At 44.4% G+C, this 20,209-nt stretch overlaps 2 protein-coding genes across 2 annotated transcripts; both read left to right on the top strand.

Moving 5' to 3' along the window:
* The first annotated feature begins 11,857 nt into the window (after positions 1 to 11,857).
* LOC141618241 (uncharacterized) lies at positions 11,858 to 14,995 on the top strand. Its single transcript, XM_074435342.1, has 3 exons — positions 11,858 to 11,986; positions 13,854 to 14,198; positions 14,291 to 14,995. Exons 1-3 carry the CDS (start codon positions 11,858 to 11,860, stop codon positions 14,993 to 14,995), a joined length of 1,179 nt encoding a protein of 392 aa, XP_074291443.1.
* Positions 14,996 to 15,155: 160 nt separating this feature from the next.
* On the top strand, positions 15,156 to 16,560 carry LOC141618240 (uncharacterized). Its single transcript, XM_074435341.1, has 3 exons — positions 15,156 to 15,668; positions 15,762 to 15,991; positions 16,086 to 16,560. The coding sequence occupies exons 1-3, from the start codon at positions 15,156 to 15,158 to the stop codon at positions 16,558 to 16,560; spliced, it is 1,218 nt and encodes a 405-aa protein (XP_074291442.1).
* Positions 16,561 to 20,209: the final 3,649 nt, after the last annotated feature.

The raw sequence follows: 20,209 nt of genomic DNA, 5'->3' as shown, positions 1-20,209 counted from the left end.
CCATATGTCCCATGATAGTGACTTGGCGGTCGGCATCGGTGTTTCGGCTCTCTCGGCATCCCGTACTTCACCGCTCAATGACTCGGCCGGTGGGGGACTGCCCGATCTCAGAATTAGGGAACGCGTCATCCTGGTAGAATGCGGTTTCGTCACTCACAATTACTTCTTGTTGTTTTGACATCCTCTTAGATCTTTGAATGGTTTTTGGTTGTTTTTTTTTTTTGTAAGGTAGGTGACCAGCTTTTAGTATGGCTTATTTTCCCCACAGACGGCGCCAATTGTTCCGGGTGTAATTCCGGAGCAGGATTATGACCACGTAAGCTTGTTGAATGATGTCGTTGCTTGGCTCTTCCTTTCGCTCTTTCCTGTTTAAGATGATCAAACTGAGGGCTCGGCTTGGTACCGAGCGTACTCACTCCGACGCTCAAGTCAGTAAACTTAAAGAGATTAAGTTGTGTGTTACTTGGCAAAGTATATTGTAGAGAGATAAGGGAGTTTATACCAGATTAATAGTGAGTTTTAGGATGAATTGTGGATCGTTTTCTCAATGAGGATTGAGGAGTATTTATAGACTTTCACCTTTTGTCACGTAGTGGCCAAGTGGCCAAGTGGCTAGCAGGTGGAAAGACTGTTCTACCCTCGGCCGAGGGACCCATGGCAGGCCGGTTGGCCTGGTTGACTCCATGCCGAGGGGACTGGATGTGAGTACGCGGATATGCCTCCCGGCTGGCTAGTTGCCTAGCCGAGACCCAAGTGACAGGCCGACAGGCTGCGTCGGTTAGGCTGTCTAATACGTTGACTTGCTGTCTTTTGGCTTTGACCTTGCTCAATATGTTGACTCGGTCAGCGGGTGCAGAATATGCCCCATCAATTTGCCCCCAGCGTAGTCTATGCCGTGGTATGGACCTTCGATGAGTGTTGAGCGTATTCTGCGCAAGTTGAACTTCTTCCCCGGCTTCTTCTTCCTCGGCTTGGTTCTGTTCAGGCCGTACCGTATCCCCCCTCCACATGGATGTGTAATGGACATCCTATGTGGAAAAGAAAATGGCGTTGGCCGAGACCAAGGTTGTGAGTGTCGTTTGTACTTTTGATTGCCCCCCAGCCGGTGCTGTCTTTGCTTTGTTGATCAGCTGGCCGTTAGCAAGCAGATACCAAGGAGCGTGTCGAAGAAGTTTGGTAACTGTATGTCGATTGACATTCCGTGGCTGCATGCTTGACACGTGGCTTGACATTGATTGGTGGACGTTTCATGGGCTTTGCCCTGATTGGTCCGCCTCATGGGCTTTGCTCTATAAATAGAGCAGTGTGCCCCATTTTTTGGCCATCAAACTTCATTTTCTCAAAAAAAAATTTCCCCTCTCTTAGTTTTTAGAAGAAATTTCTCTCTAGTCTTCAAAGCGTTACTCGGCGTAGCACTTTTTCCAAGGTAAACAAACAAATTTTTCCAACTTTTTAATTGTTAAATTTTTGTTGTCACTATGTCTTCTGCGGATGCTCAACCCATTACCTCTACGCCGGGGGGCGAACCGTCGCATCCTGATGAACAGGAGCCACTGGTTGTCACCCCGATAGGGTTTGGGGGTCCCAAGCCTCTTTCTCCTGAAATTGATGAGCACTTTTTGGAGGGTTTTGATGATGACGATGATGAGGCGACCCCTTCTGTCGTAAAGAGGCCGCATTTCTCGTGGCACGGCGACGCCTGTTCGATCAATCCTGATCGTGCTTGGACGAACAAGTTCGCTAGTTGTTCCGGTTCTGACCTTTTTGAAGATCATTACTCCTTCGGCAGGGGGTATAAAATAATTGTTCCTGAGGGTGATCAGGTCGTCTGTTTCCCTCTCGAGGGTTGTATCGGCGTATACATCAGACACCTGGAGTATGGGCTCCGGTTTCCTCTGAATGAATACGTTGCTGCCATAATTAAAGCCATGAATGTCGCCGTGGCCCAACTGCATCCGTTGGCCATCAGGACGATTATTGGCTTTGTATGGTTATGTCTTTTTAAAGGGGAGGCCCCAACGGTGAACCTCTTCCGCCGGCTCCACCATCTTCGGCAAACTACCCTAGGTGGCACGGGGTGGTACAGCATACAGACCGAGGCTGGTTATGTCACCGTTTCCAAGTTGACATCTTGCAAGGACTGGAAGGGGCGGTGGGTATACGTTAAGGTTCCGGAGGACTTTCCGCTGCCTCGGTCCTTTCAGAGCCGCGTCAATTTGCGGTGTGAGAATCAAGGGGAGCATGACAAATATGTCTCCCGGAATAAGCTTAAGATGGACGCCATGAAGGTCTATCTTAATGAGGACGAAACGCGGGCAATGAGGCTGTTTGAGGCTGAGAAGGATGGTACGCCGAAGGGATGGATGCCCCCGACGCAGATCGTTCTTCAGGATGAGCTGCTCTGCCACGTCGGCCTCATACCGGCCCTCAGCCAGGGTGAGTGGGGTCGGTATGAGGCTCATCTTTGCTTTTTATGTTTCTGTATTTGAACCTTGGTTTATTTATTTTGCTTAACTCCTGCTTCGTTTCTTTTGCACCGATTTGGCCCGAATCGCTCGTCTCCGTCCTCAAGAGGTTGGGACTTGACGAGAACGGGAGAGTTGTTGAGCTGCATCCTAAGGCTGCGCCACGTGATCGCACCGCCCCTCACGAACTTATGGAGCAAAGCAGTTGAAGGCACTGGATGTGGCGGCGGCTCAAGCGCAGATTGCTGGTAACGTGCCGCGCCGGAGACCAAAGACAACGTCTACGGCGGCAACGGCGTCAACTCCAGCTCAATCTTCAATCCCCGTAATCCAAAAGGAGCAGGTGGTCGTCGATGTTGAAGAGGAGGTCACTGTTGTGGAGGGTCCTCCTCCTTCAAATAAGAGAAAAGAGGTCGAGCTCGCGGCTCGCTTATTCGAGGCCGGGAAGGAAAGGGACCAGCCAGCCCTCTGCCCAAGAAGGCTAAGACTGGTACGGATCTAACCCATGGCTCGGATTTAGCAGGTTCATTGGGCATTCCTGATGACAGGCTTTCTGACATGTCAATGAATGTTGACATGGATGCTTTGTCAGGGTTTTTTGTAGATCAGCCGCTGTCAGCTGTCGTTCGCACTGAACGGCAATTGGAGAAGCAGCCTGTGCAAACGGGCGGTAAGAATGTCACCGTTGACTCCTCATCCCAGAAGGTTTCCCCCGCTCAGCTTGTGGCGGAAGGCAGAAGGTTGTCCAAGAGGCTGGGGAAATGGACTGAACTAGCCGCCAATCATATCATGGAGCAAGAAGAGGTCATGGCTCAAGCTGGCCCTGTGCTTGAACGGCTTAGGATCGAGCTTGCTGCTTCTAAGAAGGAGGCCGATAAGTCGAAGAAAAACTTCCAGGCCGCCATGAAGGACCTCCTTGCTGAGCGAAAGCTTAAGGAGGAAGCTGAGAAGGCGGTCCTAGCCGAGAGGGCCAAGGTTGAGGCTGCATTGGCTGATGCCGCTAAGCTGCGGCAGGAGCGGGATAAATTTGAGGGCGGCTATAACGCCGTGGTTGGGCAGAAGGAGAGATGGAAGACCTTGCATTCGGCTGAGGCGAAGGAGCATAAGAACACCAAGGCTATCCTTGCTCTGAGGGAGAAGGATATTGAGACATTGAAGACCGTCATCATCCCTGACATGTGTGCCCAGTACCGGGACCAAGCCGAAGATGCTACCAGGGATGTGATCAAAGAGCTCCTTCCAGAAGGCAACTTCCCGTGGCAAGAGTTTGACCGGCTTCTGGATGAGAAGGCCGCTGCTGCGGAGGCAAAGGCTGCGGAGAAGGCAAAGGCGGCGAAGGCCGCTGAGGAAGCTGCGGAGAAGGCGACCCGGGATGTTAAGGTGAAGGAGGCTAGAGAGGAGGCTGAGAGGGCCAAGGCAAGTGAAGCTGCCAAGCTCTCCTCTGCGCCGCCCACCGATGGTGGTGCTGCTACTGCAGCCGGTGGCGAGCAGAAACAAGCATAGGGAGACGGGCGGTCGCCACCAGATTCACCCGACCCTTCAGACAGCTACAGCTGTTCGGGGGTCAACTATTGAGCCTTTCCTCCCTGCCATCCTTTTGGCGCTTAAAGTCTTATGTCTGTAACCTTTTGTTGTACCTTTTGTTTTTTTGTTAAACTTTGGTAGGTTGTGTTTAGGCTATCCCTATGGGGACGGTCGTCGACTTTGTTTTTGCCTCACCTGTAAACATTTTTCAATAAAGTTTGTTTATTTTGCCTTCATCAAGTTGTCTTCATACGTTTCAACATATTGAGTGCTTTTTCGTTTTTACTTTCGGCTTGGCCGAGGCAGTTAGAAGGCGCATCTCAATTGTACTTAAACGTTTTTAAACATGTTGGCATGTCGGTCGCTTCCTCGTCCACTCCCGGTCTTAGCCGAGGCGGTCAGATTTGCGCTTCCCAACCGCCACTGTGAACATGTTAGCGTATCGGTCGTTGTGTCCCCGTCACTCCCGGCTTTGGCCGAGGCAATCGAGGTTACGGCTCGACAGCATTCGTATCTGTAGACATATTGATCGCTTCCTCTGCCACTCCCGGATTGGCCGAGGCGGTCAGATTTGCGTTTCTCAACTGTACTTATACGTTCCTAAGCATGTTGGTCGCTTTCGCGCGTATCAACTACATTTGTAGTGACTGCCGTGGCGTCTACTAAGCATGTTGGTCGCTTTCGTGAGTATCAACTGCCATTGCGGTGACTGCCCGGCTTTGGCCGTGGCGTCTACCTTGGTATGACTACGGAGGGGACAAGCATCTTGATGGAAAATTTGGATTATTCTTCATAAGATATAATCACGCGTTGGGGTGCCCACAACGGTCTCGGACACCTCCGCCGCTGTACAAAATACTTCCTAAGGTTGTCCGTGTTCCAATGGCTCATTAGAGGAACACCCTCCATGTCTGTCAGCCGGTATGTCCCCGGCCTCATTTCTTCAACCACCTTGTAGTGTCCTTCCCAGTTGGCCATCATTTTACCATGGATGTTTCCTTTCTTTGTTGCGGCCGACTTTCTTAGGACTAGATCTCCTATTCTTAAGTCCCTTTTGTGGACCCTACGGTTGTATGCTCTTCTCATTCGGTTTTGATAAATTGCCAAGTTGAGTCGTGCCGTGTCTCGACTTTCTTCGACCAGGTCTAGGGAGGCTCTCAGGCCTTCCTCATTTTCGACTGGGTCAAAAGTTTGCGTTCTGAATGTCGGCATCGCTGCTTCAATTGGCAGGACGGCCTCAGACCCATAGACTAGGTGGAATGGACTGTACCCCGTTGCTTCTTTCTCCGTGGTTCGAAGGGACCACAGGACGCCGGGTAGCTCATCAGCCCATCTTCCCTTTAGATCTTCAACCTTCCTCTTTAGCCCGTTCAATATTGTTTTATTGGCTGCCCCCGCCTGCCCGTTGCTCTGAGGGTGGCAGACGGAGGAGTATGCAAATTTGATACCGAGCTCCTCCAACTAGTTCATCACCATGTCGCTCCAAAAATCTCGGCCGTGTTCAAATACCATGACTTGGGGCAACCCAAATCGAGTTATGACGTTCTCCCAAATCACCTTTCTTACGGCCGCCGTTGTCTTGGCAGGTACCGCGACAGCCTCGACCCATTTGGTGAAGTAGTCAACGGCGACGATTAGGTACTTCCTTCCTCCGGAGGCCGTCGGAAATGGTCCTAATAAATCCATCCCCCACTGTGCAAATGGTAGGGGGCTTAGTACTGGTTGCAGGTCTCGGGAAGGTGCATGTATCACCGGAGCATGCATCTGACAATTCTTGCACTTCTTGGTCTTTGTTCTGGAATCTTTCAACATGGTCGGCCAGAAGTAGCCGGCTCGGAGAGCTTTGTGGGCTAACGTTCTTGCCCCCATGTGATGTCCACAGATGCCTTCGTGAATCTCTGTCAGTATGAGCTCCGCGTCGGCTGGGCCGACACATTTCAAAAGTGGTCTTATCACGGACCTTCTGTATAATTCTCCTTTGAACACCAAGTACCTTGCGGCGATCCTTCTTATCTTCTGAGAGAGACTGCGGTCCTCCGGTAACTCTTTTGTTAGTTTGTATTTCATTATCGGAGTCATCCACGTCGTCTCGACTTCGATGTCACCCACCACGCCGACGGTCTCAGTGATGCTTTTAGCATTCCTGATATCCACCAGCACGGTTCGACTGACATTCTTGATGCTTGAACTGGCAAGTTTTGAGAGAGCGTCGGCTCGGTTGTTCTCGGACCTGGGGATGCACTGTATTTGGAAAGATTTCAATTTTGCAGTGTCGGTTTTTACCCTTTCCAGGTATCTCACCATCCCGTCGTCTCGAGCCTCATACTCTCCTCTGATTTGATTAGTGACTAAGAGTGAATCTGTTTTCACCACAACATGCTCCGCCCGGCACTCGGCTAACTCGACTCCAGTTATCACCGCCTCATATTCGGATTCGTTATTTGAGGCCGAGAAGGTAAACTTCAAGGCGTACTCAAACTCGTCCCCGTTAGGGCTTATGATAAGGATGCCGGCTCCTGAGCTGTGTGCCGTGGAGGAGCCGTCGGTGTATACTTCCCACACACCGGGATGTGATTCTTCTTGCTAAGTGCACTCGGCCAGGAAGTTTGCAAGCGCCTGCCCCTTTATCGAAGGCCTCGGCTTGTACTGAATGCCGAAGCCGGATAGCTCTACTGCCCATTTGATAAGTCGGCCGGATTTTTCGAATTTTTCTAAGGCTTTCTCCAATGGCTGGTCGGTTAAGACCGTCACGGGATGTGCGTCGAAGTAGGGTTTTAACTTCCTTGCGGCGACGACGGCGGCGAAGGCCGCTTTTTCAATCAGTGGGTAATTTTTTTCGGCGGGCAGCAGTGTATGGCTGATAAAGTAGATTGGGTGTTGCTGCTTATTTTCCTCCCTGACAATTACGGCACTGACCGTGGCCGAGGTAACTTCTAAGTATAGATATAGCGTCTCCCCCAAATCGGCACAGCCGGGACAGTCGGGAGAGTTAGTAGGTGGGCTATCAGTTGTTTGAAAGCCGCACTCTGTTCCTCCCCCAAGCAAAAGTCTTTATTCCCCTTCAACACTTTAAAGAATGGGGTGCTCTTGTCGGCCGACCGAGAGATGAAGCGGGCGAGAGCCGCCATCCTCCCGGTCAGCATCATAACCTCTTTTCGATTCCTCGGCTCTGGCAGGTCTAATATTGCTTTGATCTTCTCTGGATTGGCATCAATTCCCCTGGCGCTGACAAGTACGTCGAGGAACTTGCCGGCCCGGACACCGAAGTTGCATTTCATTGGGTTAAGCTTCATCTTATATTTCCTTAGTGAACAAAATGTTTCGCTCAAATCGGCCAAGTGCTCGCTGTCAGACTTGCTTTTTACAATAGCATCGTCGACGTAAGCCTCGATGTTTCGCCCTTTTTTATCTTGAAACACTTTGTCCACCAGCCTAGTGTAAGTTGCGCCAGCGTTTTTCAAACCGAACGGCATCATTTTATACATGTATGTGCCGTGTATGGTGATGAATGCGCACTTAGGCATGTCTTCCTCGGCCATGAATACCGATGCTATCCTCGGAAAGGCGTCTAGCAGCTCGGATAGTGTAGCCTGCCGTTGCGTCAATTAAACTATCTATTCGAGGCAAGGGATAGCAATATTTAGGGCATGCTTTATTAAGATTTGTAAAATCAACACACATCCTCCACCCCCCTGATGACTTCTTCACCATTACAACATTTGCTAGCCACTCAGGGTAACTACAAGGCATGATAAAGCCCGCCTCTAATAATTTATCTACCTCAGCTTTGATGGCCTCATCTTTCTCGGCTGAGGAGTTCCTCATCTTCTGTTTGACAGGGCGAGCGGTGGAGAGTACGTTCAGCTTGTGAACGATCACCTCCCGGCTCACGCCTGGCATCTCGGCGGCTGAGTATGCGAAGACATCTTTGTTCTTCCTCAGCAGGTCTAGGAGATCGGCTCTGAATTTTGGCTCCAGGACGACACCGACAGTTACGGTGCACCCTGGGTCAATTTCCATTTCCTCGGTCTCGGCTCCTTCGACCATGCCGACGTTGGTGTGCATCGGATCACCCTCCTGTTGTAAGGATGGGCTCTTCCCCTTCTCTGACTTCTTCGCCACTTTGAGGGATTGCATGTTGCACCCCCTGGCAGATACTTGGACATTGACAATTTCGTCTCTTTCGTCCTTTGAGACAAGCTTTTGCGCTTCCCCCCGGTCCGAGACATACATCAATGTCAGGGCCCGGATGGACATCACTGCATAGGCCTCGCTCAAAGTGACTCGGCCTATGAGAACGTTGTAGGCAGACGAACCATCAATGACCACGAACTCAGATAAAACATTCTTGCCCGCATCGGCTTGGCCAAACATCACCGGCAGTCTGATTGACCCTGGGGTACCAGGCCGGCCCGGAGAAGTCAGATAGCGGGTTGGTGCAGGGGCTCAGGTCTTCAATCTTCAGACCGAGATTGAGAAAGCACTCCCTGAACATGATGTTTGTGTAGGCGCCTGTGTCAATCAGGCACCTCTTCACCAAGTGGTTGGCTATGTCTAGGTGGACTACGAGCGGATCGCTGTGCGGGGCGATGACTCCTTCATAGTCCTTCTTTCCGATGGTTATATTGGGGACGGTGGAAGCGGGGGTCGCTGTTTTGGGCACAAAGTTGATGGCTTGGTATAGCTCATTCAGGTGCCGTTTGTGCCCATTAGCTGACCCGCCGTTCTCGTTTCTTCCGATGACAACCTGGATCACTCCCATGCGCTGGAATATTGATTTTCTATTCGCCCCGTCGGAGCTTGTTTCCGGGCCTCCAGCTACATACTTGCTGAGGGCCCCCTTTCGGATTAGCTCCTCGATGGCGTTACTCAAATGCCGACAGTTGTCGATCTTATGGCCGGTTTGGCCGTGGTAGTCACAAAACTGGTTGGTGTCACCGTCCCCCCTCGCCTTGGGGGGCCTGGCCCACTTCTGCCCCTCATTCTTGCTTAGGGCAAAGACCTCGGCCGGTGATTTGACCAGGGGGTGAGACCGCTGTACCGCTTCGGGTGTATGGTCCCGAACTCCCCGCGCCCGCCGAGTTCTCGTTTCTGTTAAATCTTTCGGTAGTGACCTATTCATGTCACGGCGTCCTTCATCTACGTTGTCCCGTGGCTCCTCCTCTCGGGTGCCCGGCTTCGTTGTGGCCTACCCGAGTCTTGTGGTAGTCCTCCACCTTTACGGCTCGGTCGGCCATCTTTCTGGCGGAGTCTAGGTTGAGGTCCTCGCACTTGATGAGCTCATTTTTGAAGTCGCCTTTCGGCAGGCCTTTCATCAGCGCGAAGGCCGCCAGTTCGGTGTTCAGCTCACGGATTTGCTGAACCTTAGCGTCGAATCTCTTGACGTAGCTCCGGAGGGACTCGTTCTCCCCCTGTCGGATAGTCAGGAGATCTGAGGTCTCCACAGCCCTTCTTTTGTTGCAGGCGTACTGGGCTATGAAGTTGTCTCTTAGGTCGGCATAGCAAAGATACCCACCATTAGGTAGCCCCTTGTACCAACTCGTGCCATCCCATGCGGGGTCGTTGGGAAGACTCGGCACCACACCTCGTCGGTTGCTCCCACACCGACATATACGACTCAAAGCCTCAAAGATGATCGGTTGGGTCGCTATCCCCTTTGTATGATAGGGGCGGCAGCTTCAGCATGGTCGGCACCGGGACTTCGAGGACATAGGCACTGAGGTGCTGTCTGACCACGTGTCGAATGACACGTGGCGATCGGCTACTCACAACCTTAGTCCGGCTTCTCTCCCCGTGGCGGGAAGGGCTTCTTGTTGTCCGACTTTGGAGAGTCGGACTTCTTTCTTCATTTCTTCGGGGGTGGCCTCGTTGTTGCCGCGGCGACGCTGTCCTCCCGCGAGTGGGGGATGGACTTTGGTCTGCCACTGGCACCACGGGCTCCGCCGGCGTCCTTGCATGCCCAGCTCCTTGTATTACTCCGGTCATGTTGTTCGGAGTCACTTTGTGGGCCCTGGTCACCTGTGAAGGCGCTGCCGCCCCTGTCGCCGTGACAGGAGTAACCGGCGTACCACCCATCAGGTCCAGGAATAGCTTCAATTTGGCCGCATCGACCATATGTCCCATGATAGTGACTTGGCCGGTCGGCATCGGTGTTTCTGGCTCTCTCGGCATCCCGTACTTCAACGGCTCAATGACTCGGCCGGTGGGGGACTGCCCGATCTCAGAATTAGGGAACGCGTCATCCTGGTAGAATGCGGTTTCGTCACTCACAATTACTTCTTGTTGTTTTGACATCCTCTTAGATCTTTGAATGGTTTTTGGTTGTTTTTTTTTTTTTGTAAGGTAGGTGACCAGCTTTTAGTATGGCTTATTTTCCCCACAGACGGCGCCAATTGTTCCGGGTGTAATTCCGGAGCAGGATTATGACCACGTAAGCTTGTTGAATGATGTCGTTGCTTGGCTCTTCCTTTCGCTCTTTCCTGTTTAAGATGAACAAACTGAGGGCTCGGCTTGGTACCGAGCGTACTCACTCCGACGCTCAAGTCAGTAAACTTAAAGAGATTAAGTTGTGTGTTACTTGGCAAAGTATATTGTAGAGAGATAAGGGAGTTTATACCAGATTAATAGTGAGTTTTAGGATGAATTGTGGATCGTTTTCTCAATGAGGATTGAGGAGTATTTATAGACTTTCACCTTTTGTCACGTAGTGGCCAAGTGGCCAAGTGGCTAGCGGTGGAAAGATCGTTCTACCCTCGGCCGAGGGAACCATGGCGGTACCGCCCGGTTGACTCCATGCCGAGGGGACTGGATGTGAGTACGCGGATATACCTCCCCGGTGGCTAGTTGCCTAGCCGAGACCCAGTGACAGCCGACAGGCTGCGTCGGTTAGGCTGTCTAATACGTTGACTTGCTGTCTTTTGGCTTTGACCTTGCTCAATATGTTGACTCGGTCAGCGGGTGCAGAATATGCCCCATCAAAAATTTTGCCAGTTTAAAAATCAATCAATTCTCCAGCTCTTTTCGTGAAATAAAATTTTACGATCCTCAAATCAGCTTCTTTTTCGAAAAAAAATTTTGAAATTAAACTTGGTCGATAGGCCCTGACATGCAATTAAGTTCTCAAAATAAAATTTTCTGAACTTACCTTTTTGCGAAATAAAATTTTGCAATTTTCTAATCCTTTGGTCGGCAGGCCCTGACATGCATCTGAGTTCTTAAAATAAAATTTTCTGAACTTGCCCTTTTTTCAAACTTATCGGTCGGCGGGCCCTGACATGCATCTAAGTTTGTAAAATAAAATTTTACGATCTTATCCATCCCTTTTCAAAATAAAATTTTGAAATTCCTTGGTCAATGTGCCCGACATGCATCTGAGTTCTTAAAATAAAATTTTCTAAACTTTCCTTTTTGCGAAATAAAATTTTGCAGATCCTAGTTTGTAAAATAAAATTTTACATTCTAATCCCTTTTCAAAATAAAATTTTGAATTCCTTGGTCGGCTGGCCCTGACACGCATTCGAGCTTGTGAAATAAAGTTTTGCAGGTTCATTCTTAAGTGAAACAAAGTTTTGCTTAACCAGATTCCAGACCAGTGAAACAAACTTTCGCTCTACCAGATCCAGACAAGTTAAACAAAGTTTAGCTATACCAGTTTCCAGACCAGCTAAACAAATTTTGGCTAATCCAGATTCCAGACCAGCTAAACAAAGTTTGGCTATTCCAGATTCCAGACCAGCAGCAAAACAATGTTTTGCTTTACCAGATTCCAGACCGGCGAAACAAAGTTTTGTCATACCAGTTTCTAGATTGGTGAAACAAAGTTTTACCAGCTCCATCTCCATTCTAGATTGACAAAACAAAGTTTTGTCATGCCAGTTCCAGACCAGCTGAACAAAGTTTGGCTATACCAGTTCCAAACCGGTGAAACAAAGTTTCACTATGCCAGTTTCAGACCAACGAAACAAAGTTTCGTTGCACCAGTTCCAGCTTCATTCCAGGTTAGTAAAACAAAGTTTTGCTAAACTTGTCCCAGTTTCCAGCTACTACAGACAGGTAATATAAGAGGCCCAGGTACATTTCTTATCCTTAATCTGTCCCGACCGGACTACTTTGACCTTCGTCTTACTCAGACTCGGTCAAAGTGGGGGCTTCTGTAGACACCTCAAAATGTCTACCTAGCCTTATGGGTACCCGATGATGAGGCTCAAATTTAATGACTAATATGAAAATTGACAATGTTATAATTAAAGGCTCTTTACGTTTATTTCCCGAAATTCCTTAATATGGCATAAAACCACCCCAAAGCTTTTTATGTCCATTTCAGCCCACTTTAGCATGTTACGGCATAAAACCGTTAAGTAATAAATAAAAAACCACTTTCAGACTTATTCGTCACTTGATCCATTTCATTACCAAAGTTCTTACTGTTTTAATAATATAGTCAAAAAATACACTATAAGACCAAAATAAAGTTCCATATCAGAACTATGTCAATTTATAGTCGGCCCAGCTAATTTCAATAGTACCACTAGCCCATATAACTCATATGACAACACCAACCTATAAATAAGCCCGGCCACTAACTTCGTTATTATCAGAAGTGTTCCCAAACAATACCATCATCAAGGACATCAACAAATATAAGGGGTTAGCCGACATAAGAAATCTAAGAGTCAAAGGAGATGTAGCAATTGGTATTACATGTAGGGGGTGTTTGGTAAACAGTAGATTGCTCAAAAAATAGCATATTTGGGGGTTTTAGCATGTTTGACTAGTCAATATGCTATTTGGGGTGTTTGGTAAACAACATATTGAAATAGTAGATTGGGGTCGAATCTACTATTTTACAATATGCTACTCCCACCAGCATATTCTATCAGTAGATTGGAAAAAATATATGTTCACCCTTTTACCCCTTAAAAAATATTAACCCTACTTTTATTCTAGAGTCTCCCATACATTCTCCTTCTCTGGAAAAAAAAGGTACGTTCTTTATTTTGTTTTCTCTTGTTGTTTTCAATTCTTCTCTTTATTATGCTTTCAATTTTCTGAACTCGGAATTGTTTGTTGGATTAATTGGCTCTTTTTTTCTCTTGTTGTCTATATTAGCGTAAATTATGAATGATTTATGACAATTTAGAGTAAAGTATGTGACAGTAGATGTAGATGAATTGACCGTTCCTATTGTAGACGCTACCGTGCGTAATTAATTATATGACAGAGGCGAAAAACGGTAATTGTATGGAAATATCAATTATTGCAGATCGTAATACCTTGTAGCAAATGTAAAGAAATTCTAGATTGAGGGGCAACTGTACTTCTTTCGAAAAGAGTTCTTCAAATGACAAGGAAATTTAGAATGTGCTAGTTTGTGAAGGTAAAATGTTATGTGAATTCCGCTATCGGGTTTTTATACGAATTTGGCCATAATTTCAATATACATATTCAAATAAGAGCCAGTTTTAAACTAACCAATTTCACCATAGAGGAGCTCACTTTGTACTACGTCCACCCGTTTTTGCTATATATACGAGTAGTAGATACTAAAGGAGAGATTGAGATGGAAAGAGACGAGAAAGAATTGTGTATTTTGATTATACAAACTACACAAATTTCATACAACCAGTGCCATGCTATATATTCCATTTATCTGTTCTTTTTTCCATTAATGTGCAATGTTAACGGAAAAAGAAACAGTGTTAGTCTAAAGTCCCTTAACTGTAAAGTTATGGAGTTCAGGTCCTTACTTGAAAAAAAAATTGATAGTATAGGTCCTTCTCTTTGGGTTAACTCCTGAAACTTCATTTAGTAATGCTATAGATAAAACAATGTAATATTATAATTATGTTATATTAATGCTCATAGATGTCAGCGAACAATGGAGAAAGTCAAGGGGGGAAAGAAAGAGCTAGCTGGTCAAAAGATACTTTGTATGAGTTTTTTTATATCTGTAATGCGCAAATGCAAAGAAGTAAGGGGAAAAAAGGGGCAATAACATCCCAAAGGGTGCCATGGAAGGCAGTAGAGTCACAATTTCGAAAGAAGACAAATTTACACTACGATAAGGTCAAACTTAAGAGCAAGTTAGATTGGATGAAAAGTCGATGGTCACTTTGGAAGCAATTAAAGGGCAAAGAAACCGGATTAGGTTGGGATCATGAAAAAGGGACTATAAGTGCTAGTGATGAGTGGTGGAATCAAAAGATTCAGGTAGATGTTCTTATACCTTATTTTTATCATTTAAACATTATAAAGAGCAAATATATATATAATTTTTTTTTTTTTTTTTTTTTTGTTCATAGGAAAATCCCAAATTTGGTGCATTTCGAGATGAAGGGATTGAACAAGATCTTGAGTATAAAATGGATCAATTATTTGGGGTTTCAGTAGCTTCTGGAGCTAATAAGCACAATCCTTTTGAAACTAACTCAAGTGGAATAGATGAACTTGATGTTACTCCTTATGTTCCTTCTCCACCTCATAGTTTGAATATTAACAATCTCCCACCATATAACGAACATGAAGATGTAGGTGATAATGGAAGTGGTGCATGGGAGGAATTTTGGACAGAAAGTAACTCAAGTCCAATTCGCAGTCCAGTACCTATTCCAAGTCCAATGTTAAACTCAGTAAATGAAAGCGGCGGTAGCAAGGGGAAAAGGCCTATGGAATATGATATCTCGGAAAATAACAAGAGTGCTAAGATAAATTATAGTTCTACAAAAAAGAGGGGAACTGCTACATTAATTCTTGAGAATATAGAGTTCTTGCGACAATCAATTGTTGAAACGAACGAAAAAAAAGTGAATGAATCAAGTGACGGTGTTGGGGATGCTTTGACAAAGGTATTTAATCTACCTGGCTTGGAACCTGGAACAGATCTTTTCAGCTTTGCTTGTTCATTAATGTCGGATTCAACAAATAGAATAATCTTATCTCGTATGCCAGACAATGATGCAGCTATAGCTTGGATCAAATTCTTGTTTAGCGAGCGAAAAAATCAATAAATGTTTTTCTTTTTTCTACTGTGTTAAGTGGAATTCTTGAACTTTGCGAACTAGATTTTGATGTTTTATCAGACTTTGTAATTTTTATTTTTGATGATTGTTATTTGGTTGAAGGCTATAATGCATTTGTATGTTACATTTCTTTTATTATTATGTAGGAATGAATAATCAAACTCAGCAAAGCACTATAATTGATGATGAAGATGACGACTTTTGGGATTTAGTTGCTTGTGCAACTAGTTATATTGCTCTTTATTATGTTATGTACATACATAAGGAGCCATGTATGACATCTTTTCTAACTGGTGAAAGATGGATGAATGAGTTGTTAAGTGGAAATGAAAGACGTTGTTTTAATATGCTACGGATGAACCCAGATGTATTTCAACAACTATGCAATGACTTGGAAACCGAGTATGGGCTATGTAGTTCACATAGGATGTCAGTCATCGAAAAAGTGGGTTTATATGTGTACACTTTAAGTAAGGGTGCATCCAATAGAGATGTCCAAGAGAGATTTCAACGATCTGGTGAAACCGTGAGTAGAGTTTTTAAAGAAGTCTTAGATGCAATGGATGGTCTGGTAAGAGATATACTTAGGCAAAGAGATCCAGAATTCAAAGAAATTCCTTCAAAAATTGCACATAATGATCGATATATGCCCTATTTTAAGGTAATTATGTATGATTACTTGAATATACGTTATTTCGCATATTTACCGATGTATATATACATATTTAATAAACAATAATATGATATATATTAGGATTGTATCGGCGCCATAGATGGTACACACATAAGTGTAGTTGTCCCTGAAGAAGACCAATTACGATATAGAGGAAGAAAGGGCATACCAACTACAAATGTATTGGCAGCATGCGACTTTGATCTATTATTTACATATTTTTTGCCTGGATGGGAAGGTTCGGCACATGACTCTCGTATATTCCTCGATGCAGTTGGTAATCCAAGTTTGAAATTTCCTTACCCACCACGAGATAAATAATACTTTGATTTTATTAAGATTGTTTTTTTTTTCAGTCAATACAATTTAAAGTTGATAATTATTAACATTTAAATTTCTTGTATTAGGCAAATATTATTTGGCTGATAAAGGTTATCCAGAAAGAGTAGGGTACTTGACGCCGTACCCAAAAGTAAAGTATCATGAAAATGAGTTTAGAGGAGCTCCTCCGAGGGGTTCTAAGGAAATTTTTAACAGGGCTCATTCTTCATCAAGAAATTGTATTGAGAGGGCATTTGGAGTTCTCAAAGCGCGATGGAAAATCTTAGGAAAGATGCCTCAATACTCCCTACAAGATCAAAATAGGATTATTTGTGGAGCTTTTGCATTACATAATTATATAAGAAGAAACACAATTAGAGATGAAGCTTTTAGAATCATTGACGAACACCCAGATTTTATACCTCCAGATGTATTGCAAGATGTGGCTAATCATTGCTCGCAACCTGCCACCGAGTCTTCGGGAACTAAAGAAATGTCAATTGTTCGCGATAACATTACTTCTAGTTTGATGGCTAGTAGAAGAAATCGACGTCATTAAATTGTTTGTGTGATGTATTTGGCAAATATTAGTTAATTAATTATCCATGCCCTTATTTGTCATTTTACAAAGGATTGAGATAATCTGCTAGTTTGAATATGCTAATTACCAAACACCTTTAATAAAATCTGCTAATTGAATATGCTAGTCAAATCTGTCAACAAAATCTGCTAATTATAATCTGCTTTTACAATCTGCTTCTGCTAATATCAATCTGCTGTTTACCAAACAGGGCCGTAGATTGGCAAAAGTTGGCGGATGTTGAGTTAATAGATAAGAATTGCCAGACAATGAGATGAAGATTCCCTTGCTTTCCTTATTATTATCCAATACCGTAAAGATGAGATGAGCCATAATGAACTCAAGAGTCTGCCTACTATAAATAAAGAGCAAGAGATACGACAGACGGAAAAAAGAAAAACACACGATAAAACATCAATAGGTCTTGGTATAGACGGGTGGGGCGAACAGACGGGTAAATACCTCTAATAAAATGGGTAGGGGAGACAAGGTGGGGCACCCCCATGTGCTTCCCACTTTATGGCAAATGGGTATTTTTTGAGAGAAAATGGTATCCGTCTATACGTATAGACGGATAGTGTCCGTCTATAATGAGAATTTGTGATAAAACATACACTACGGACATAAATATTATCAAAGGAGCAGGAATATTCACAACCAGTGATACACACGAAATACAAAGACCCGTTTATTCTAATACTCCGTCTCAAATATACTACTTCAAGATCAAATCAAACCACTCACATACAAATAAATCATCCCAGTTCCATACAAGCGCATAAGAGCCGTTAATTTACGACAAAGTCAAAATTCATTAATAGTCAACATCCACATAGGCCTCAGGGACTGAGGGTACCAATTCAAATAAGTTTTCTTTGCACTCTTTATTTCAGTCTTTTATTTATTTCTTTATTTATCGTATAATTTGTATATAAACTAACCAAATTTATTTTTTCTTTGTAAATAATTTGTACTATTTTGTTAAATTCGTCAAATATATAATATTACAAATAAATAGTAGAGGCCGTCAGTTTGATGGGCGGTCTGGGTGCCTAACACCTTCCCTGGCCGTACCTTTACCCCTGAATCCGTAATCTTTGGTTCAGACCGGAGTGACGGACCAGTCCCCATTCCAGGGATTAAAAGGGACTTTTCCGTTAAATTTGTTTTTGTATGTTTTTTTTATAAAACCTATTGGCGATCCCATAATTATTTATTTATTTTCAAAAAGGAGATTTTTTCAGGGATCTCACATGGGCGCTTGAGGGAGAACAAGCGTTTGCATTTGTGGAGTCGCCACCAATTTATTGTGGAAAATTGGAAACCGTTCGAATACCTCGTGCCATGTCAAGACACAAAGTAGTGACATGAACACCAAGAACTCGATACCCTTTGCATTCTATGTCTAGAATGACTCTCGTGGATGTCAATGAACACGGATGTTCACAGAGATCTGGAGTAAGGGGTGAGGGTACGTATTAGGAAGCTCTTTTGATCGAACACCTAATCCCACCCGCCTCGATAGCGGCCTCTACTAATGATTAGGGAAAATCATCTATACTCGATATATTGTCGATTATATGCATGCAATGCAACATCCAACGTTTTAATCCTAGCATGTGAAGATTAGACTAAGTCGGTGAACAACTAATTTATCATACAATTAATGTCAAAGTCGGGATTTAAGTTCTATTACATGTGAAGGCATACAAGTGATACAATAAAGAAAATTACAATAATAATACAATAAAGAAAATTACAATAATTACATCGGATTAAATGATTTATGTCGAAAATACTTTTAAAACGGATAATTTGGAAAAGAAATAAATAAACAAATTAACGAACAGGAATTAAGGTGATAATACGATTAGTAGTTAATTAATACGTAAGCTAATAACTAGGTCAAGGCAAAATGGGAGTTCAGAGACAGAAGTCAACCAGGAACAGGCGCAGCAGAGCTGCGTCCTTTGGAAGAGGCGCAGCAGTTGCTGCGTCTGTTCCTTGGCTCAGTTCTGGCTGTGAAGCCGGATTTGCAAGTCGTTAATGTTAATTGGTGATTTTAAGGCTTGATTATGAATAATTGACTCGGATGAAAGTGATTAGCAGGTTATTTACATTGATTGAGGGTCATGAAAACAATAAACATGGATGAAACTAAGTAGAACGAATTATTTACAAGGTTTAATGAGGTTAAATAACAAATTAAACAAACCAAACAAATTAAATAGGTTAAACATGTTATTAGTGATGAATTAATGATGGCAGTGATGAACAATAGATGAAAAATATATCAATGACGAATTCCAGAGACTCAATATGGATGAATCGAACCTCTAAAAACCGAATTTGATTTTAATGACAAAAACCCGCAAATATGAATTACTTGGGATTTAAGTCGGGAATTATGATGAATAATACATTAATGACGATGAATAATACATGCTACATGATAGAATTATTACACTTAAGTTATTATGTTCAAAGAATCAAAGAACAAACGAAAGAAAATAAAAGAGACGAATTGACAAAAGACGAAGGAAGAAGAAAGGAAGCAGGAACTGCGGCAGCCTCACGAAGAGGCGCAGCAGGTGCTGCGTCCCTTCGAAGAGGCGCAGCAGTTGCTGCGTCCTTTCTCGACGGTCATCTTCTGGTAATCCGTGAAAAGAGTTTTAAAACATGGTTTTATAAATCGGTTTTAGAAATACTTTCGATATAAATCTTACATTATGATTACAAAAGTAAAGAACAATAATAACATAGGGATTATACACCCTCAGACTTACATGTTTGACGAAACGAGATGATCTAAGTTAACGTTTTAGTGATGCTCGACTCGAATGTAGACGAAAGTGCTCTCGTAAGAGGAATTAATTCAGATTGATTAATGTTGATTATGGTGGAGTTGGTCAAATTGGTCGGTCATGCAAAACGAGACTGGTACTCAGAAAGATCCGAGCTTACATGGTCGAAAGTTCAAGCACGTAGACGCCAAAAAGTAAGAACGTGGTCTAAAATGCAAAGGGAGAAGAGAAGGGCGGACACTCGCGTGAGAAATATGTGAGACCGAAGGTCTCTATTTATACTAATCACGCGGAGGAAATACGGTTTTCGGAGAAACTTTGGAAGTGAATCTCGAAAAGATATGAAAAGATACGAAAAATACGCAGAAAAGGACTTAGGAAGAGACGCAGCAGGCACTGCGTCTCTTGGAAGAGGCGCAGCACTCGCTGCATCCTTTCCCATGTGGTTTCCTCCTGCGGAAGAAAGATTTCCGTGTTTAGTTTATGGAATAACGGATTAATCTTGTTTTCCTTAATATTTTGAGTGAATATTACGGGAAATTATTTGCCAAAGATTAAAAGATTGTAAAATATGGAATAGAAATATCCGGAACATTCCAGAACATTCTGACTCGGTTTTAGAAAATGAAGACGGTTTTATGACCCGGACTCCAAATGTACTCTAATTACTGCCAAAACGACCGTATCGGCACGTAGATGACAATTAAGTGGTAGACACAAGTGTTTGAGCGATCACTTGACGATAAACTTACGAACTGTCATAAATCGTTCCGCGTACCAAACATGCGGCCCAATCATCACCGGGTAGTTTGCGGGAGGTGCAG

The sequence above is a fragment of the Silene latifolia genome, chromosome X, assembly GCF_048544455.1.
Source record: "Silene latifolia isolate original U9 population chromosome X, ASM4854445v1, whole genome shotgun sequence".
Lineage (NCBI taxonomy): Eukaryota > Viridiplantae > Streptophyta > Magnoliopsida > Caryophyllales > Caryophyllaceae > Silene > Silene latifolia.
This window is presented reverse-complemented; position numbering and strand designations above follow the sequence as displayed.